The 23756-nt window shown below is 34.0% G+C and overlaps 1 protein-coding gene across 3 annotated transcripts in view; it reads right to left on the bottom strand.

Moving 5' to 3' along the window:
- Positions 1-3788: 3788 nt before the first annotated feature.
- Positions 3789-23756, bottom strand: part of LOC145681198 (uncharacterized) — a 77373-nt gene continuing 57405 nt past the window's right edge. For all 3 annotated transcript variants that reach the window (XM_081752700.1, XM_081752698.1, XM_081752699.1), the window contains exon 3: positions 3789-5612. In XM_081752700.1, coding sequence (XP_081608826.1) covers positions 3989-5612 — 1624 coding nt within the window. In that variant the 3' untranslated portion in view covers positions 3789-3988. The remainder of the gene's footprint in view (positions 5613-23756) is intronic.

Below are 23756 nucleotides of genomic sequence, written 5' to 3'. Positions count from 1 at the left end.
AAAATGTTGTCCCTAAAAATTCCTTCCTCTTTTTCACTAAAAGTTGGACAGTATTTCTTAAAGTTACGCAATACCCCTAAATCTAGGTAATAATATTTAGATGAAGAGAACATTGTCGCCGGTTTTCCGTCGTCTTTTATCACCCACAAAACTAAGTTCTTAACACAAATAGAACGGCTAAAATGGGTGGCGGACAGGGGTTTAAAATAACTCTAATGAGGGACAATGAAATTAGTTAAGTTTTCAAATTTCTAATACTTCAGCTGATTGGTAATAATCTATTTGGGATCTCCACCTTAAACGTTTGTGCCTTGACTACGTGGACTAATTTATCTGTAGGATCGTTAAGCATCTCCAACCATGTTCTGGAGGGCTAATGTAAAAATTGGGATCCTTCAGCATCATCCACCATGTTAGCCTGGTCTACTCTAATGTGGGGATTGTAGCTTAAGAAAGAAGACCACATCAAACTTACAGATATATCTTAAATTTCTCTTATGAACATGCCCCTGAAAAATTAGGCAAATTGCGGGCAATGAAAAATAATTAATGTTGTGGCAAATGGTGCTAGCGTTGAATTTAGAGAAACCTTAATGTTCATTCTAGATCAGTTTATTGGATATAGAGTTTAGTGTTCTTAGATTTGACGTGTTTAAATGTCTGAAAGATTATCTGGAATAAAAGAAAGGAAATCTGGCCAAAGAGAATGTCATACCTTGTGTACTTCTGGATCCATGTTGCCAAGAGTCTTTTTCTGCAACTCTGCTTTGGATATTACAAAAATGTCCTTGGAATAATGAAACTTGGTAATCGTCAAACACTTGCAAATAAGAACTATGCACGAACTTTCCGAACACTTTAAATTAAAACGATTAATTCTGTCTCGTTACTTTGAGTGTAGTACTGTATCACAAAGTGACATGTTCATTTTGTTTATAATTTACGGCTCATCGCGTTTACTAGTTCGTCGTGTCTCTTTCTACCGTCCGCGCTCTCTCGGCTCTCAATCTTTACTCACTCCTCTATTTCCAAGGAAATAATTTTATGTAACCGAAAACATGAGATTGCAGATTTCAGAGATACTTCAGGACAACAATGGCTCCAGCCAGTACGTGGAAACTCTTGGGAAAATTCAGTTGAGAAAGAACATTCTGCCGACCAAAAATACTTAAAATCTCCAGACGCAATCTTCCGGATAATTTAAATTTTGTCAATCTAAGAAATTACTGGAAGAGATGAATACAGAGATTCTTACAATGTTACAAACATTTCCGTAATACAATTCTGGAAATAAAATGCTGATTTAATAGTGATTATTAAGCAGTTATATAATGACTTCATTATGTAAATTCTCTTTAACGTAATATCGTTAAGCTGCAGTTTTTGCTTTTCGTAACAAAGATGACAATTCATGAACAATGTAAATAATTTTTATAATGGTATTTCCTCCTTCCTTCATCAAGTAACATGACTTATTAAAAATAAGTGATTATGCAAATAAAACTAAGTTAAATTACTTTCAATAATACAATGTATCGAAGCGTCACCGAGAACTGAACCCAAGTACCATAGTATCACATAACATCATAAGACAGTGCTTCGACAGCATGGTGATCTGCTGGACTGTATGCGGGTGCGGACTGACTTCAAGGAAAATGAGGCACTCGGTGAAAAGTCCTAGATTAAACCTCTACCTGCTGCCGATGAATTTCAGTTGTGGTTACATGTTGTGTCAGAAAAAAAGTCCCCTTTTTATTTACCTACAACTAGTGCACTAGGTGGCAGTGCACTCTCCTCCCTCCTCTATAAGAAAGGAACCTCGAGAAATATTGGGTTTGTAAGCTTACTTCCTGATCCTCTCTCGTACGTCCGATTCTGATTCGCAAACACCTTCATTTATCACTACGCGGTGAAAAATATGGATTTTCATGTGATGTACCACATGATCATAAGAGAGGCCTATTTTGTGAATTTAAGAACTATTTTCATGAGTCGATAATTTCTAGTTGCTATTCTGATGAACTAATTCAAAATAAAAAAAGGCACAAAAGTAAATTTAGTTGCAATTATATTTAAAATATATGAGACCGAAACATTTTTGTAGGAGAAATACTTATCTTGTTCACCCTCAAACAATCGCTATTAGTACAAAAGTGTTCCGAAATAATTGTTATGCTGCTCTGATAATACTGATTGTTTTTACAAATACTTCACGTAAAAAGATAGAAATCAATATTCATAAAACTTACAAGATGACAAAGTGTATGCCTATGTGCATGGGACCAACACGTCGCAGCAATACAGAAATGGCATTACCATTCCCCATTGATCCCAAGGGACCAATGCAAGAAAATTTCAATTTTTCCAGGAATATTACAAAATAACATTTCAGTGAGAGTTACATAACACTACATGAATGGCACATTGGACCCAACGAGTAAATTTCCGATACTAGAGTAGGAAAGGAAGTTGGATCGAGAAAATTTCCTGTCTCTCAAACCTTGCAGCGCTGGCCATGGCCCATTCCTACATTACTAATTAGCATATTTTTTGTACACATTTTTGTCTCTGTGGCGCAAGGTGGCTCTGTTACAGAAGAGTGGAATTGGTTGGTTGAGTACCTAGTTCAATCCCCGGGGAAGTAAACTGTGGTGAACATCGCGTCTATAGGTTTTTTCGGGGTACTTCTGTTTCCCTCCACATTACACATTTGAATTTTCTCTTTCAGCAGGCGAGGTTCAGGTGCTATATCACCAGTTCTCCGATCATCATTCACTTGCCTTGATCACCCGTCTCTCTTACGCTTAGCGGCATATTCGTGGGTCTTTAAACAGAAAAATTTCATTTTTATTTCTCTTCGAAATTCCTTAGACTTTCCAATAGTATCTATAATCGTGATTACAAACCTCGAACTTCACACTGCATAAAATCCAACGGGTTGTTAATAATGAAAAAAAAAATAGTTCTGTAAGCTTAACATTTAATAAGAGAAAAATTTTGAACTTCAGGGAAAGCAGAATAGCCATTGTAATGACCTTGACACTTGGCGTATTAAGACGAAAACAAATGACTAGATAATAAAGTTGTTATCCAGGTATCAGTATTGTTCAAACGAAAACTGGTTATGCAATGTGTTTATATATATAGTGAGAAAGAGGACCATCGGACGGAAGACAATTGGTAGAGACGAGCTGAAACAGCTGGCTGTAATTACTATTGCGATAGCCCTTCTTACTACGATCGATGGATACCTACCTCACGCTTTAGCTCATTTATAATATAAACTACGTGCTTCAGCTGACAGTAAATAAACTGCAATTAAGAACATGACACTAACGGGGACCCCTAGGCAAGTGTTGTCCTGCAATAATTTTTCTATAATTTAGATAGAACACTCAGAGATAAAATCTGAGTATGTCACTTACTAGTGACTCACTGAAATACTTTCACATTAGATGCTTTCTTGCTTTATTCACAATCACATGGTGGGCAACACATCACGATTAAGCTTTAGTCGTATTCCTGCTAGATACTATATTCCTGCTAGATGTCAGAGAAGAATGGTATTTGAAGGATAGTTCGACAGCCCGTAACCATCTTTATTTAATGTTAGCGAACACTAATACTCAGAGTAAAATTATACATTTATCGTTTTTCCTCTTGGAGATATTTCCACTCCTAAAGGTTCATATTTGTGTGAATTCGAATAGCTTGTATGGAGTGGTTATTGAAGAGTACGCCGTCCTATTTGTTCACTTACGAAAAAGATTTTAAAAAATACACTGAAACACGTGTACAAGTACTTTAATTGAAAAGTTCAAATACTGAATTTAAGGTATTTCTCCTTAACAAACTTCAACATGTCGACAGCTTCTTAGAATAATCGAATAAAAACTAAGTTCAAAACTTTTAGGAATATGACATTTTCTAATTAATTTATGATGTCTGCTATGAAAATGCAGTTTTGCTAAATCCCTTTCAATATTCTTCACGCGTGTGAGATTTTTGACCTGTGTGTTTTGATGTGAGCTTTCAAATTATCTTTCCGACTAAACCCTTTTCCACATTCTTCGCATGTAAGTGTCTTCTCACTCGAATGTGTTAAGATGTGAGCTGTCAAATGAGACCTTTGACCAAACGCCCTTCCACATCTTTCGCACTTGTGAGGTTTTTCTCCTGTATGTGTTCTGATGTGTGATATCAAAGTACCTTTTTCACTAAATCCCTTTCCACACTCTACACATGTAAGATGTTTTTCACCAGAATGTGTTAGGATGTGCCTTTTCAGAGTACGAGTATGACTAAACCTTTTTCTACATTCTGTACATGTGAGAGCATTTCTATCTGTATGGATAACCATGTGCGCTTGCAATTTTGACGTTGTAACGAATTTCTTGTTGCACACATGACACTTGTGAGGTCTTTCACCAGTATGTGTAAAGATGTGGTTTCTTAAATCAGAACTACGAGTAAATCTCCGTCCACATTCTTGGCAGTTGTGAGGTTTTTCACCTGTATGTATTAACATGTGGGCTCTCACAAGTGATTTCGCACTAAATCTCCAACCACACACTTGACACTTGTGAGGTTTTTCACCAGAATGTGTAAACAAGTGTCTTCTTAAGTAAGATTTTTGAGCAAATACCCTTCCACATACTTGGCACTTGTGAGGCTTTTCACCGGTATGTATTAACATGTGTGCTGTCACATGCGAATTCGCACGAAATCCCAGCCCGCACACTTGGCACTTGTGAGGTCTTTCACCAGTATGTGTAAAGATGTGTTTTCTTAAATCAGAATTACGAGTAAATCTCTTTCCACATTCCTGGCACTTATGAGGTCTTGCACCGGTATGTGTGAAGGTGTGATTTCTTAAGGCAGAATTATGAGTAAATTCCTTGCCACATTCTTCGCATATATAAGGTTTTTCACCTGTATGTATTAACATATGTGCTCTCATATCTGTGATATTAGTAAACCCCTTGCTGCAAACTTGACACTGGTGAGGTTTTTCACGAGTGTGTGTATAGATGTGTCTTCTTAAGTTAGAACTATGAGTAAATCCCCTTCCACACTCTTTGCACTTATGAGGTTTTTCACCCGTATGTGTTAAGATGTGTTTTCTCACATCTGATCTATTCGTAAACCCCTTGCTGCACACTTCGCACTGGTGAGGTTTTTCACCAGTATGTGTAAAGATGTGTCTCTTTAAGTTAAAACTTTGAGTAAATCCCCGTCCACATTCTTGGCACATATGAGGTTTTTCACCAGTATGTGTTAAGATGTGTGCTTTCAAACTAGAACTCTGACAAAATTCCCTGCCACACTCTTGGCACATACGAGCTTTAAAACATTTATGTATATCTAGGTGCGTTTCCGTACTTGATATTGCAGTAAACTCGTTTCCACACTCATGATTTTCTCCTGTATTTAGTAACATGTGTGCTCTAATATTAATTCGTTTTACATACCTTTGATGCGTATGTTTTACACTTTTACGTGATCTCGACATATGCGATAGAGTTAATCCTTTACAAAACGTTTTGCTTGTATCAGATTTCTCATCTGAATGAGAAATTGCCTGGTTTCGAGCAAAAACTGTATTCGCTTCTCTGCAAAGAGTGTGTTTATGGAACCAGTAAGAAATTAATTAAAAAGCAAAAGCATAAAAATAACATTGAAGAACAAAGAAGGGACATTGTAAAATACAGTAGAAATGGCGAGATACTGATTACGAGAATCTTTACTATTACAAATACCAGAAACTGTTAGTAAAACGACAAAAACAATTAAAATTTAAATAAAGATTAAAAGGTTATAACAATTCCTAATGTTTGAACAAAGGTATAATTTCAGGCAATTTACCAATGCCTACAAGTGATTCTATTATCCTTAGAATGTTTTGAGCTAGCAAATTTTAATCCATATTACGACATTAACGTCTATTCAGAAATATCTACGTGTTTAGTTGTGATACATGTCTAAACACTGTCCCGATACAAAACTATTTGAAAAATGTTTTTTTTATATATATATATATATATATATATATATATATATATATATATTTCACAAAATTATAACAAATACATGATACTATAATTGTAGAATTCGATGTTAAGGTAATGAGGAAATGCGTAAAGTTCGTCTATCTTGGGTTCATACTGTTAGAGACTTCCAAAATTTCCAATGCTATCAAGACGTAACCTCCCAAATTTGAAACACACAAAAATAAATGCGTTCCATAGTATAACATAGTCAAAAAAACCAACGAATCATGAACATTAAATTCAACGGAAAATCAATGAAGAAAGATGTCCCTACATCTCAAAAAGTCTGCGGCTAAAAAGTAAAGTAGTATAAGTCATCAAATATTAATTTCACAGAAGAAGAGAAAAAGTATTATCAAGACAATAGATTGTTGCACAGAATCTATTGTTTATTGAGGAAACAATTTTTCACTTCCTGCTTTCCAGTTGTCTACAGCTCAAAACCTTCTTAGTGTCCTTCCTATATGGCTTGGACTTGCCATAATTTCTCTCTCAGCCCCACAAATATAATACAGGGATAGCTAATTAAAAGATTACGGCTAGCACATAATGAAAAACATAAAACCGACTTATAGCACATAGAGTAAAAATGGATAGAATGTTCTGAAAAGTAGGTTGTTTTAGAAAAATAAAAAAATAATGATAAAATATATGCATCTTCTGCTAATTATCCAGAGCATCCCTCGCGGAGCTTACGTGCTTGAAATATCGTAGATTTGGATTTCGAATCTCTAGGCTCGATTTAGCACGAAATGTGATATTTGAGTTGATCACGTGACAGAATATGGTCCTTATGACAAACCAAATAGGCCCTTCGTAATAAGCTGATGCCATGCTATTGAAAGAAAGCAATATATTATATCGAATTTACAACCCTATTATTGCATGGGATGTGAAACGATGTTCCCGGCAGTTGTCTGCATCCCGAAAAAAGTCAGTGTTTATTGTTTATTATTTTAAAAGTTAAAACTGAGTGTAAAAAAGGCTGTGATCTGTTTATGAAAAGAAATGTAGCAGACATAAATACGAAGAAAAATTTAAAAAATATCCGCGCTGTAGCTATATATTTTCCTGCGTTGTGCATACTAACATCTGCCCGTGTATCTCATCGCAACCCTCTTGTGGTCATCGTTCGATCCTAATTCCTTATTTTGTTGCAGATAGATCATGGGCACATCATTAGAAATTTGAAGCAAAGAGCAAAAATGAGCAGTGATCCGGTTTCTCTTCCTTCGGCACACTACGGGAACAGTATCCTCAAGCAACGCAGTTTCTGGGAAAGCATTCAAAAATTCAAAAATGGTCCCATTGGTGTTACGCACGAGGAAAGAGTCGGACGACGATCTAGGGCCAAAAATGTTGTCAACATTGAGCGTATTTGTGCGAATATTTTTGAATTTTTCAATCCATCTGTAAATACTATTTAGCGGGAAGACATACTTTCCGAATTGTGACGAAAGTCTTTCATGGATTACGGCTCCTGATACATATTCCGATCACAAAATCTGGATCATTACTCGTTCTTCCTCTTTAGTACAAACTTCTGATGGAGCGGCTATGTACTATCCGTAATAAAATTAAAACAAATGGACGAAATAGGTTCAAACCTTCACAGCATAACTACATCAGCATATCAATAAAATAAACGAGGACATATGTCAGGATGAACAATATAAGAAATGTTACAGCTACATTATGGGTAATTTTTATTTATCTCGAACATTACATTATAAAAAGTATTAAACTATGCTGTTTATATAAATATTCTAATGTGCTCAGTTATTACAGTCAAATGGTTATCAAAATTACTAAATTCATATTTGTGGACAGGTAGTTCATCTTTGATAACCTCCAATCGATGTCTTTTCACTATGCGATCTTCATTCCAAATCCCGTCCACTGCCCGTACTAACCTAGCACAATCCTTTTCCGGGATTCAGATACTTCCTGGTTGTAGCGTAGAGCTTAGCTCAGGTCTCCTTATGAAATGCCTTACTTTGTTATTTCCGTATAGCAAAACTTCCTATAATTGTGGTGTGACGCCTACGTTATGTTTTTATTTTCCTAAACAGTTTCAATATCGCTTTCTTGTTTGACAATAAGCCAAATAAATTTACAAAATACATGTGAAGATTTTGAGTACTTTACAATACTATTAGTATGATACCAAAGAACGGGTATCGCGGGAGAGACTTACAATCGATTGAAAAGGAAGAATAAACAACAAAAATTCAAATTACGAATGCTGCACGTAGTAAGGAAAAACGAATTGCATCAATCAAGGTAGATGGTAAATGGACAGACGACACAGGAAGAAGACACGTGTGGAAATATGATGTGTATTTCACACACGTTTTTATTTTTTGCTACCATAATGATCGACACAAACATATGTAACAATGCTAAAGACACCATGCAATTTCGATATCAAGCAGCAAACAAGATTCAAAAATTAAAGGATTTTGGATGTGAAGTTCACGAAATATGGGGTTGTGGATTTAAAAAACAGTTGGTAGGAAATGAAGAGATGAAGAAATATGTTATAAACCACCCATACCAAGAAAAAACCATTGAATCCTAGTGACGCTTTTTATGGAGAGCGTGCGAATGCCATACATTTGTATCATAAAACCGAAAAGACTGAAGAAAAAGTAAATTTTGTAAACGTTAATAGTTTGTACAGTCCGCAGCAAGAAACCTGAAACATAAGCATGTAAGTTTATTGTGAAACGGCGAAGTCTCTTGTTCCAAAATAAACGTGCAGGGGAGGATGCCCAGGTTTCTCCTCGCGTCATTCGTGCCACTTAGACGTTATGTTGATTCCCTGCGCTGTTATGCGTACTTTGGCAATAAACTTACCTGCTCGTCTTGCAGGCTTTTTTGCTGCGGACTGTACCTATTCGTATGAAAAAGTAATTAATTTGCAATTCGTCACTAGACAATCTATTTGCTTGGAGATTCCATTTTCCCAGATTGAAGAGGTAGAATGATTAGTTAAGTTTTCCTCCAAAAACTCATTATATACTGCCTTACAAATGAAATGAGTGAACTTGTAAACACAGTGATGAAGAATGAGTTCTACATGGTACGTGCGTAGCAGATGAAGTAAGAAATCATTGGATAAATGATACAAATGAATTTTCATGAGATTTGAGCATATGATGTTGTTCAATATGGTAAGAATACAAATAGTGGTTGATTGTTTGCAGAATACATAAATATATAAAAGCAAAAATGGAAGCTAGTGGATGGTCACCTTGTTGTGAGACAGATGAGCTAAAAGAGATGCACATTCAACAATTTTATGAAAAAGAAGGAATACGGCTAGATATAAAATGTAAAAGATAATCTAGTAGCTAGGAGTATATCTAAGTTAATGGTAAATTCAATTTCTGAAAAATTTGGTCAACGTGAGAATATGTGACAAGTAAGCGTCATTAATGACCCAAAGGAATTATATGATAACAGATCATGATTTAGAAGTTCATCAAATATTTCTAGTAAATGATGGCATGCTATAAGTATATCGGCAATAGTCAGACGAAGTCCCTGTTTCATTATCAAGAGTAAACGTCACAGCCGCATATACAACAGCACAAGCTAGATTGGAATTGTATAAGAATTTAGATCAGCTACTAGAAAAAGTATTATATTTTGATACCGATTCAGTAATTTATACACAAAAACCTGATGAAAGCACTATCCCAACTGGTGACATTTTAGGTGATTTAACAAACGAATTATTCGAAAATAGTAAAGAACATATATCGCAGGATATGTATCAGCTGGTCCGAAGAATTATCCGTTACGTATTTTTGACCACAAAATGAATAAACAGTATCAAGTACGTAAAATACAAGGATTTTCACTAAATTATGAATCTTAAAAACTGTTAAATTTCGATGTGACGAAGTAAGTGATAGTTTATGAAGATGAAGAAAAAGAAGAGTCGTCTCTAACCATAGAAGGCAAAATTACAAATGAGAAAAATGTGCCGAAGGACAGATCATACTGTCGTTAGCCTTCCCGAAACAAATGTGTATAAAGTGAATTACATAAAACGACGTAGAATTCCAAACGCGTATGAAACTGTACCACACACTCCTCAATTGAAAAGAGAAATGTAATACAAACATTTATAAATATATGGTTGCAGAGTAAACTATCATACTCCTTAACATAAGTACGACATGGAAATATTTGTTTTCATGTCTTGTTGCAGAATCAGATGCATGTGGAAAAACTTCCTTTGTAACACGACTACTTTCCAATTTATCACGCATGGTTAATTCAACCTTTCGTAATACTTATTGGTACTACGAAGAGTTGAAAATACATAGAGATTTCAATGAAATTAAAGTTCATTGAAGAATTACCTCAAACAAAAGACTTTTTACCTGAAAGTGGATCTCATATTGTCATTACTGACTATGATATCTATGAAGTGAACCGTTATATAATTGATTTCTTTACAAAAGCTTTTCATCATAAAAATCTTAGTGTAATATTTATTACTCAAACATATTTCATCAAAGAAAAGGTAGCAGTTGTAAGATTTTGAATAGTTCTAATCATGTATTATTTAAAATTCCAAGAGATAAATCACAAATTAAACATATGAGTTACCAGGTAATTCCTGAAAATTCAAAATAACCAATCAGAATTTAAAATTTCTTGAACAAAGTTTGAACGACACAACAACGTTACCATACGGTTATTTATTTATTAATTTCAAACAGGATACACCAGATGAAAATCGTTTCTAAATATATTTTCTGACGATGTTTATCATTATGTGTTTATAATATAATTTTATAATGTTTCTTCATTCTATAAATATGACTCCAAAGTAAAACACGAGGATGATCTTCGTACGCTGAGCAAACCAAATCCTAAATTACTTAAAGCTATAGTGACAAATGCACTTTTCAGTGATTCGTAGTATTTGCGAATGTTGTGATAATGCATTGAAATGTAACCTATATCTTATAAAGATACAGAAATCTAGGTTAATGTGATACAAGACGACACTTCAATATCTTACGAACAATGGAAACTCAATCCTAAAGAAAGAGCATTTTTACTGCAACAAGTGGATTTTTACCAGCATTATTAACTTATATTTTAAGTGGTCCGTTTTCAAGTTTACTATTTGGCTAGTGATATGGAACATGCAAACAAAATGACTTTAGCATCATCTCAATTTCTAATCGTATACAATCAACATCAGCAGCAACCCTGAAAAAGTGTGAATTTAGTTAGGATCAAGAAATGCAAAACATTTTACATTTGTCCTCTAACAGAATTTAGAACAGACCATCACATTCTGCTTTATTTTAAACTGCTAAACAATTGTGGGTAGCTACAAAGAAGAAAATTTCAATACGCTGTATAAGAAAGTGCTTACTGAAACAATCAACATATACATTACACAAACCAGTACGTCGTCGTTTAAAAAGACATTTCTGTGTGGTGAACAATATTGACGATGAGTGGGAATAATGATCTTCAGTCTCTTCATACATTTAATGATGGATATCGTTATATTCTTACAGTGATAGATGTGTTGGAATGATATAATTGCTGTCTGCCAATAAAATCTGAAAAAAATAAATGGCTTAAAAATATGAGAATTATTTTCAAAGACTTTTATCAAAAATTTTTTCGAAACCATTTACATTCCAAACAGATAAAGGAAGTGAGTTTACAAAAAGAGCAATACAGAAATATTTTAAAGAAACAAAATAAAAAATATTACAAACAAAAGTCCTGATTTAAAGGCTAGAATTGCAGAGCGTTTTAACAGAACTCTAAAAGAAAAAATGTGGAAGAATTTCACACAAAGTATCAAACGTATAATTATGGAAATGTATTGCCTCTTCTTGAGAAATCATAGAATGAAAGGTATCATTCAAGTGTTAAGATGATGTCTGCAAACGTTTCTCAAAATAACCTATTGCAAACGTGGCATAATCAATATTGTAGTAAAATGAAGAAGAAAACTAGGGATTTTTTAAAACATCTTAATATTGGTGATACAGTACGAATTAGTAAAAGTAGAAATAGTTGATAACGGATAGATGCGAAACTAGAAATGGAAAAAATTTAAAGTGAACGAAATAATACCTAGAGATCTACCTGTTTATCAAATAGAAGATTTAAATAAAGAACCGCTGGATTGACTATTTTTAGAAAGGAATCACAGCCTGTAACGTAATCAAAAACTTTTTACATCAATAATATCATACGCACACTAACCGTAAGAATAGGTAACAGAATAGAATCTCTTATTCATCGGAAAGTATATCCTTGTTCTTTCAACTCCTGGATACCTGCATCACCCCAAAAGATCAATTGAATGGAATCGGATGGAGCTTTTTCAGTTACGCTTCCCAGTAATAGTGCTATGGAATATTTTCCTCATAACATCATACACTACTAAACTTCATCAAAGAATGGAATTCCGTGAAAAATGGAAAGTGGCTATTTTTGAGTTTCATTATTCTCATTTAAATTTAAATATTAATGAACAAAATAATAAAATGTTTACAATCGTCCAAAAATTGATGAACGGAAGTCTGTACATATTCCTGTCCGTTATTATATTGATATTTCATATTTGATAATTGAATCCGTGTCTTTGGAGATCAGTAGCACTATTATTATAAACCTTCGAAACATTTGAGTTATACGTCCCACAGTTATGCCGGTTCGGCTAAGGAAACTGTCACCATTATTATGAATCAAAAATATAACTACCGTGATCATACATTTGGAACTAGTGCTATACACATTTTAAACCTCCACATTATGTAGTTATTAACAACATGCATTTTGAACACATGAAATAGATATAAGAGATTGTACAGGCTCTCCACTCGCATTTAGTTTCGGAAATATATGCGGTAAACTACATTTTTGACCAGTGCGAAAACATCAAAAACTATCAGCAATCCATATTTACATATTATAAAAACAATCTCTTTCTGCAACTGGAAAGGTTTATGCTGGATCACATTATCATTATGGACATGCTATTCAAAGTTTCCTTGGAGGATTATTTCGCTCTGTCATGTCATTAGTAAAACAAGGCGTAAAACAATAACGAAGGAATTATCAAAATCTGGCGCAAACGATATTAATGACTCATCATTGATAAACAACCTATTAACGAATCCTTTCATCAGCGAATGGGTGAAGTGAAGTCCAGCTTGCATAAAGCTAAAAATACACTGAAATCTATGTCAGCACCTGGATATCAGCGAAAGAAAAGAATTAAACATCATTCTATCTTTAACACTTCATCATTACACATCATAGGAGGAAGAAGAAATGCACTAGTAAAAAGAAAAGACGTACACAGAAAGCAAAGAAAAATAGATTTTATAAGAAGAGGAAACTATCAGACATCTTCGATTAAATCATCATCCTGGCCTCTCACATCTCACAACGCAAAGCAGTATACTAGATAATCATATTGTTACAAATAAACCAATCAGTTCACTAGCTGATAACACGTCATACCAGGAACAAGTGATGAATACATAGATATTCCACACACACTCTTTATATTTAAGCTCAAATCGTTAAGCCAGACGGATAATTTCGAGAAACGGTATGGGTTTGACTTCTATTAATGTACTTTAAATTTTATGTTCAGTGAGGTATTTAAATAAATAAAAAAATGATTGCATTTCTGTGATAATCATTTATATCGATCATCCGTAAGAAAAAAGTTAAATTATGATGATTATGCTAAAACACTCATTTTCAATGTCCATTATGGTTTCAAGATACTACTGGACATATGGATGCAAAAACTAGTGTTTGTAAGGGATTACAACAGCGTTATAGATTAGCAAAAACAGTGCAAAATTCGACATGCTTGGACATCTTCATTGTGATACTTTTAATCAGGATACATTTTTAATCCAAGGAGAACTACGCATCAAATTAATTCCTGCTAAGCCAAATTTTTGTCTCATCGCTAATTATTTCTCTGTTGAGGCTAAAGTAAATATTTTAGTCCGTGCTTCACATATTTCAAAGGTTGCTGTTAGTCCTACAATAAAACTAACAAAACACAAGCTTCGATAATCAACATCAACAGAAATATCCTTTCAAAAGAACTCAAATGAATTCATTCGTTATTCCAAATGGTCTTCAATCAAAAGCAATACAAACTTTATTCATGGAAGTATTACCAACTCGAGCGATTTTGGCGTTTACTGAAAATGATGCCTATATAGGAACGATAACTTCCAATCCGTCTACCCCAAAATATTTTGACATTAATTTCTTATCATTACATACTGATGGAAAACCTTTACAACCAAATTTTGAAGAAAAGCCATATATTTCTTCATATCAAACCTTATTTTGTGGATCAGGTATTTACTTTTTAATCTATGGTAACAACATTCTTTGCCTTGACTTTGCTCAAGAATACACTACCTTTGTTTTCGACATTATGCAAGATGAAGCAGCCAGGGCTCTGCAGCATTGGAACTTTATTAGACACGGATGTGTTCGTTTGTTTCGAAGTTAATTTAAAAACCCTCTACCAGAATGTGTCCTATGCAGCACATATGGAAAATTTCAATCCCTCTTAGAAGTGGATCACCAGAGGAACATAATCATATATTTTCAAAAGTACGTTATTATTATTATTTTCAAGTACCACTTCATATATATAGACGTATGTATTTTTATATATGATGTCACCCACAATAGAATACGAAACACATGCAGAATACTTCGCTATATTTCGACTTCCTCCCTCTGTAATTCAACACATTCAATTTCTGCGTAGAATTTCTCTTTATAATAAATTCACCAATAATAAAATTCAAAATGTGAAATCGTCCCTACGTGAATATTATTTATAATTTTTTTTCTGTTTCAAGGCTAAAGGAAAGTCCTCAAACGATTTTCATCATACATTCTCATCAAAACCATAAAGAAATAATCTCCAATTGTTCTGTCTATTACTATAAGTATTCATTTGTTCTTGTATTATCATTTCATCATTTCTTTCTTATTATAGAAAAATTCTGAATTACTTTTCAAATTTTTCATATCAAAAATGAAAGGAACGACATCGTGTGTATGTTCAACATCATTCTAACAAGGAAGGGTCACGCAGTGGCTCCGCTGAGATCCGAACGAGACAATTGTGTTTGCATTTGAAATGCTATAACTAGATAAATCCCAAAGTTATACGTGCCACCGGGAGGAATATCGTGAGTTACAACATATTTTGTAATGTATGAACTACAAAAAAATTACCTGGCAGAATAGTTTGAACCGAGTCATTTGTTCGGAAACAGTTGGGTAAGTGGAAAACTCGACCAACACGTATCCCATCATTTTCAACGACAAACTTTTTGAGGTAAAAAAAAAACTTTGTCCCAGGGTCCCCCGCAGGGCCCCAGACGGGGTCCAACTCAAAATTTTCAAATGGCAAGGGGGTTAAGTGGCACATCATTTGAAAGCTGTTGTAAAATGAAAGAAAATGCAGAAAGTCTCGACTCTCTACAACAACCCTGTGAAAAATGGCAACGGGTCAAAGTGTAAACAAAAAACTTAATTGAAAAGTCCATGGTTACCCCTATAAATCGGAAATGGTGAGAAAAATATGAAAATAGGAAAGGAGTCTGGCATTATTTTCAAAGTACAACAATTTAAGTAAAACGTCCTGTCCCCGGGTGCCCACAGGGTCCCAGGTGGGGTCCAACTAAAAAGTTTCAAATGGCAAGAGAGGTTAAGAAGATCATCGTTTGCAAGATCTTGTTAAATGAAAGTAGATGGAGCACGTCTTGACTTTCTACGACAACCCTGTCCAAAATTGTGGCGGGTCAAAATGTAAATAAAAGCTTAATTGAAAAACTATGGGCACCTTGAATCCAAGCTGGCCGCTTAAAACCTATGTCATTCATAACAGTACAAATCTAAATCTCTATTTTTCTCTATTATGTATTTAGAAATACTAGGAAGACTAAACAACAATTGAATTTCGATTCACTTCAACTATTATTTCATTCGGTAACAACACATATATGTTTTCTTCTTAATGCACGTTCGTCACGGTTCTCTCGACATTATTTATTTGAATATAACGAATATGCGATGAACACACAACTATGACTTCCTACCCATAGTGAAAAAAAAAAGTTGAATACTTTCGGGTATTTCTCTAATTTTGTCATACGTAGTTCATACAGAAAGAACTTGCTGCACCACTAGGTTGGGGGCTCTATTGTAACGTATTCGTGATGGTTACATTTGTATGTCATTCGTTGGTTTGATCTAAATACTTCAAGCAATACCAAATATAAAAAAAAAAATCATTTCCAAGATTGCCAAGTAGTACCAAACATATGTAAGTCATTTCAGTACATCGAACTGCGTCAATCTTTGTTGGTTTGCTCACAGAATTCCAAGAAATAACATGTTTATATACAAACTCATTTTTCACGCTGGCAGCCATATTGGATTACAGATTATACTCTTTGATATTTTGTGGACTATTAACCATAAACGTTCGCTTCACCAACACCAGTGGTGTGAGCTGGATAAGCGTTCGATACATAGTGCGGCATTTTGAACTCAAGATGTCGCGTTTTTGAACATTTTGCATATTTTAGTCACTTAATAATCAACATTAATGCCAAATTTGTTTTCCTAGCTTCAGCAGTTTGGCATGCTTATCCTTTCGATATAGGTTTTAAGCGGCCATCTTGGATTGTTTTCGAATTTGTTTACATTTTGACCCACCGCAATTTTGGACAGGGTTGTCGTAGAAAGTCAAGACGTGCTCCATCTCCTTTCACTTAACAAGAGCTTTCAAACGATGTCCTACCTCTCTTGCCATTTGAAATTTTTTATTTGGACCCCACCTGGGACCATGTGGGGACCCTGGGACAGGACGTTTTCACTTAAATCGTTGTACTTTGAAAATAATACCACACATCCTTTCCTGTTTTCACATTTGTCTCACCATTTCCGATTTATAGGGATGACCATGGACTTTTCAATTAAGTTTTTTGTTTACACTTTGACCCGTTGCCATTTTGCACAGGGTTGTTGTAGAGAGTCGAGACTTTCTGCATTTTCTTTCATTTTACAACAGCTTTCAAATGATGTGCCACTTAACCCCCCTTGCCATTTGAAAATTTTGAGTTGGACCCCGTCTGGGGCCCTGCGGGGGACCCTGGGACATTTTTTTTTACCTCAAAAAGTTTGTCGTTGAAAATGATGGGATACGTGTTGGTCGAGTTTTCCACTTACCCAACCGTTTCCGAACAAATGACTCGGTTCAAACTATTCTGCCAGGTAATTTTTTTGTAGTTCATACATTACAAAATATGTTGTAACTCACGATATTCCTCCCGGTGGCACGTATAACTTTGGGATTCATCTAGTTATAGCATTTCAAATGCAAACACAATTGTCTCGTTCGGATCTCAGCGGAGCCACTGCGTGGCCCTTCTTTGTAAGTATGAATTCTAGGCACATTTAATAAGAACATCGTGATCAACATAATCATTTTTTTAGAAAGTAATGACGTTACAACATATAAATAATAATACTCAGTGACAGATTCAACCAAAAAATGAAGGGACACCTATAGTGAAAATTAGAAAATTGTTAAATGACAGTTTCATATGAAAATGAAGTAATACCTACAGTGAACATTAATTCTTTTTTCAAGAACTGTATGATATTTAACAACTGAGTTTAAAAAAACTTTTTTCAAAAAAGATGTACTTACCATAATTTTTCTTCTCTTTTGTAAACACTATTATTCAATAAGTAGTATGTCAGCTCTTGTTTTTTTTTTATAGTTTTACTTTTTTTTCCATTTAGTAATAAATGTTTTTATGATCACCTAAGTAATTAAGTATATATATCAAAAACGTATTTTGTACTTTTCCCAAAACATTCATTGAATTAAGGGATTCTATACTATTCAAAAAAAATCAAGAACTTTTTTTAAATTCAATGACAACCATACAATTACTAATAATAAAATCAATGAATGAATATTTGAACCCTACGGAATGAATCTTTTTTGTACATCAAAAGAAGTATGTGAATTCAATATTATACTTGTAGTAGTAATAAGATAATAGGACTTTGTTTTAAACTTAATATTAATTATTTTTTATTTTTTTAAATAAAAAAATATTGTATTATAGTTTAGAAAGATTTCTATAATAATAAATTCAAATACGAAAATTTTTCTTTTATTTAAAAACATTCAAATATGTGAATTCACTATTATAAATAATATTCATAGTACACAACGAAAATATTACATGATTTTCTTTTCATATAACGTAAAATGTTACTGAAGTAATAAAAATTTATCTAAAATTTAAGTGCATTAAACGAACAGAAAGCACAAATTTATTTGTAAATAAAGCATTTTAGTTTCGCTATATCTTTATTATTAAATGCACTAAATTTATGATTACACTGCTCACTATAAGTGAAAAAATAATTTCCTTCTTTCTTAACAGAAGCCCACCTCATCCATACAATGCAAACGTTGTGTATCGGTTTCCTCCACCATGACTGTGTTTGTGCACTGTCAAGTAATTCACTCGTTAGTGAGTCTATGAGTTTTTGTTTGCCAAATACTTTCGTTTCCAATTTTAATCTTTCACCATCCACGTTTATATCACCATCCTTATTATTATTATGAAGAGACACTCTTGGAAAACTGAAGTTCATTCCATTTATAATACTCTCTACGTCCACACATGTATAAATTCTAGTAAGTTTTCTACACGTAAGAAACTGCGATTGTTCATGATTACGAACAGCATCTGTACACAAGTGAAAATATTCACGTAGCACAACACTGCAAGCTTTACTGTTTTTCAGAGCATGCACAATTCACGGTAAAATTTCCAAAAAGTAAAGCCAATCACTTGAATTCAATTATACACTGTTTCGAGGAGCATGAAGCTTTCCTTTCTTCTGTAACATCACTAATTTTACAAACAATACTTTTCGCAACACCAGTTTTTTATTCTGTCCAAGAGATTTTATAAATGTAGTTTTCACTTGAAACTTGAAATAGACGGAAACAAACGGTGTCAAATTTATAGATTCTCACATTCTGCCAAATTTAACTTTGCTCCAAACACAATTCCTCAACCGGTATGAATCACTGATTCAAATGTGTCACTATCCAATCCAATACAAATTAATTTGTTTTCTATTGAATTAAGACTATGTTCCAGTACCAATGAAAAGTACCATTTAGTAAGTAATCGTTCTTAGTATGCATAGTTGGTAGACAAGTATACATAGACCTTTCATTCCAGTAGCTAATGCACAGAATAATGTCACTATGCATACGGATATCCTTGCACGTACGAACGGTAAGGAAGAAGAAGTGGAAAAATCATGCTTCGTCTTGTTTGTACATGTTCCATATATTTACGAACAAGATACAATCTCAGTAAATACAAGATCGTGCATGGTACGTCCAGATAAATTAATCTTCATTCCTTTACATGTTAAACATATTTTTCCACTTTGCAAATATGATAATAATGCACCATTATCTTCTTCTAATTTTCCAGTACAGCATCATGGTAAAATTACTGTTTTATCCTCCTTGAAATGTGACACATGCCTTCCTTCCATTAATCACTGTAATTACCTCAAAGTCTACAATACGAAATGGTACGCAAATCTCTAAATCACGCATCTTTTTAACCCGTAAGTACTATGGACCGTCTCTCAGATTGCTGTGATTTTTTGTATCATTATATTTGCTATACCACTACCATTACAAGTGAATCTTTTCGTGTAAAAACCTGTTTAACAAATAGTTACATATTGTGAAGTTTGTGTTATAGTTGATCTCCTGTACGCGGCGCTGGGTGGGTCGCGCGGTCTCACAGACGTACTATAGTAGTTACATGAGTATTTTACTGTTTAGCAGTCTTTCGTTATCTGCCAATTATTAACTGCTTTGTGTCTTCCCGTGTGGCTTGTCTGGCACCACATATCAAATAATGAGCCAGAGACTGGAAAACATGAAATAATCATATCTTATGACTAAAGGCGGAGTGGATACTCTAGACTAAAAATGTACAAATTACACCTCAAGTCGTTGAACAAGATGATAGCCATTGACAATTTTCTTTATGCTGCGTATGCTGGATGTTGCGTATGGTATCAATGCGTATGTTTTGCATCAATCCTACGCTAAGTCAGCAGTGATGACAAAATTTGATTTCATGAAAATGTTGGCAAAAGGATTTCTGAGGCATCATATGGAACGTAGTTTGTTCAAAGGACATCTGTCACAAAGGCCTGAGGTTTTCAATCAAGACCATACTGCAGATTGAAAGTGAGATTTCCACCATCCCGCACGAGTGACGAGTTCAAGAAGACGAAATTGTGGTCTTCCGTAAAATGCGTCCTAAGCGGAAAGAAAATTATTAATGTCAGGGGTGTGGGGTGCAGATGTGCTTTCAGTGCAACAAAGAAATGTTCCAAGTGCCTGCCCAAAGATAGTCCATGAAGTCAGAAAAGTTATTACAGTTATTTCTTTACCGGTAAAATGCATTTTCTATACATTCGCCATCATATAAGAACGGAAAATTAGTTTTATTCATTTCCTTTTCACTAAACAAAAATGTAACAATACTTTCTTGTAGGTTTGAAAAAGCTACAATTCCATGATTTTTTTTTTGTTTTTTTTTAATCTCAGTGCATCTATAAGAACAATATATTTTGGAATAGTGTTATTTTGACTATATAGAAACAGAGAAATAAATGGAATATTTCAATATTTAAAATTTTATAACAACAGAGAAAGAATTGTTTAAACTTTTGACTATGTTTCGTTTCTCATTGTTTTAATAATATAAAACTTTTTTACATAGTGAAATTACTACTCTTTATTTTTCTATAAACAACTATAATATGTAGGATAGCATTTTAAAAAATATATAATAACACTACTTTTCAGAAAATGAAAAAGAACAATGCGGTCTGACAGACCGCTCCATAGTAGTTATGTGATTATTTTCGTCCATAGTACTTAAGGGTTAAAGGGATCCAATGATTGCGTAGTAAGCTTACCTAATATATTTATCGACCATGTCATCTTTAATTCGATTTTTCTTCCTTCAGAACAGCTGCTAACGGAATGATATACACATACACATACGTGTACGTTCTGCGTTCCGTTTACATCATCATCCTACTCACAATCACTACTTTTCATCACGTGATTCTACTACATGAAACATACGACCTCACACACACACATCATGTGTCTCAATACTTCCGTCAAAAAATAGTCATTAAATGCTATATCCCCTTAGCAACAAATCAATTTCATATGGAAACTCAAGGCCAAATTCTACGGAGTCTGAGTATTATGAATTCTTCTACATACTGATCATACGCTATGATATATACACGTGGTAACCAAGGCCAAATTCAACCCAGTTTGGCATAAAATCCAATTCCCGTTGAAAGTTTCGGACTCTAACAGTGAGCGGATTCTATCACTGTTAAATAAAGGTACCCATCACACGCCTACGGCCACATACACACCTAGCAACAGCTACAATTCACACAAGAATTTTCCAACGACGGGACGAAGTCAATTATTTCTGCCACGGTGCCTAACCACTGAAGACAACATCAATCCGTTCTTCTTCGTCTGGTAAGTGGATCCTGGTGCAAATGTCAGCACTGGTTTCCGACTATAATGCAAACATGTGTAGAGCGGACAAACTGGACCAAACCTGCAGCTCTATCGCTCTTTCAGTCGTGAAATGAAGTGGTATTTCCCGTTCAGTCTGGATGCTAAAGGTTGTTACCGCAAACTGTTGTATACTTGGAAGGAAGGCTGGATATACTGGTGACCCTCCACAATAGCACATAAGCATTTGCAAGGTAATTTTAAGGAAATTTTGGAATTTAAAGCCTGGGCCTGAAGTGGATGTTGCAACTTCTAAATCTTCAGATACCATTCTCAGGTACAACAACATAGATCATAAAGTAATGGTTTCAAGTTTAAGCAGGATCTGAAGATTTGCAAAAATGAAACAATGTTAAATGCAAACTATTTCTGCATGACAAATGTTTCGACGCGTTTCACTCTCAGCCATAAATATCCATCATTGGTGCGCTAGTGTAGATACAAAATGGTGTAAAATGTATTTTCACGTATATATAAATCATACAGTTATTATCTAAATGTTTCTTAGAAGAAATTTGAGAACAATGCTCTATAAACTGTTCAAACATTGTAGATCTATCAAAACAACACGTCTCTGACAAAAATGTAAAAATTAAAATTAACAAATTTTAATTAATGTAAACACTTATTCCAGTTGATACTGACTAACAAATTTATTCGGAAGAACAACGTATTGAAAACTTTACCTCATGTTCTCAATGGGTCGAAAACGACACCTGTGACTAAGAACGATATTTCCGATGTGTCATTTTCGACCCACCCTCCGAAAAGTGTACACGTAGGATGCAGATCATTTATTTCAAGAATTTAGTGATTATTCCTCATCACAGAGTACTCCGTAAAAATACCAAGGAAATTCGCCACAAAAATTAATTCGGAAAAATGTGGGTTAATAAGACAGAGAAATAGAAAGAGTCTGACATTAGAAAAGAAGTCAAAGATATCCTAGGATAATTCGTCCATAGTTGCGTTTTATTAATTGGAAAAAGCATTTCAAAAGTGCTACTTAAAACTATAAATAAAATAACGGAAAAATGGTGCATGATGACATTTGAAAGTGTTTTTTTCCAGAAAATGGCACTAGCAAACAAGAATATTGGGAATCTACTCCGTTAAAAATCAATGAATCTATCTTGTTTGGAATTTGGTGTACACAAATCTGTAGTACAAAATAAACCGCAGTACAAACCCATTTCTAAAACAATGCATTTCTAAAATATATTTTTTATGTATACCAGAAATGCTGAACTAGTATGTTTATTTTTAGACACATAAATAGTAAAATCATCGATAACCAACACAAAAAAGGAAATCATTAGAAGAAAAATCTTAATTAGGAAATTATCCAATAAATATAGACATAGGTGCTTATGATAACAAACTAACTTCACTAATTTATTAATACAGTTGCTAAAACAAATTGAAAGGAATATCAATATATAGATTCTTTTTTTACCAGATACGTATACTAGTTATTGTGTATAGCTACGACTACCGTAACTAGTTATCGCTCCTATTACGTAAATAGAAATTGCCCTCCTTATTAAAGATGTGTTTCTGGTATTACAACTTCTAGCATTTTTTTCACACACTTTTTTTGTTAGGATTTTTATCCACCGAAAACTAATAGCTCGTATTACACTAAAAATTAGCTGACTATTTCTCTGTGGGTAGTATGAGTCTTGAATTTTTGTCTGATGTCGGAAAAGAAATACGAGAATGGGACAAAAATCTAGACAATACCAGATGAAGTGAAACAAATGCTAGAACTGAATGAATGGTCTTTCCGAAAAGATATTTACACGAAATTAAGACTATAGTAATGCAAAGAAGCACAATTTGGTGTGGGGTAAAACTATAATTCAAGGTTAAAGGTAAAACCGAAGCGAAAATGTAAACAAGTCATTGGTTTCAAACACTCGTACATTTGTGAAAAATAAATTTTCGTCAAAATAGTGAGAAGT

Source organism: Thermobia domestica, chromosome 3, assembly GCF_964235325.1.
Source record: "Thermobia domestica chromosome 3, izTheDome1.hap1.1, whole genome shotgun sequence".
NCBI lineage: Eukaryota > Metazoa > Arthropoda > Insecta > Zygentoma > Lepismatidae > Thermobia > Thermobia domestica.
Note: the sequence above shows the minus strand (reverse complement) of the source record. Positions and strands in the feature narration are given on the sequence as shown.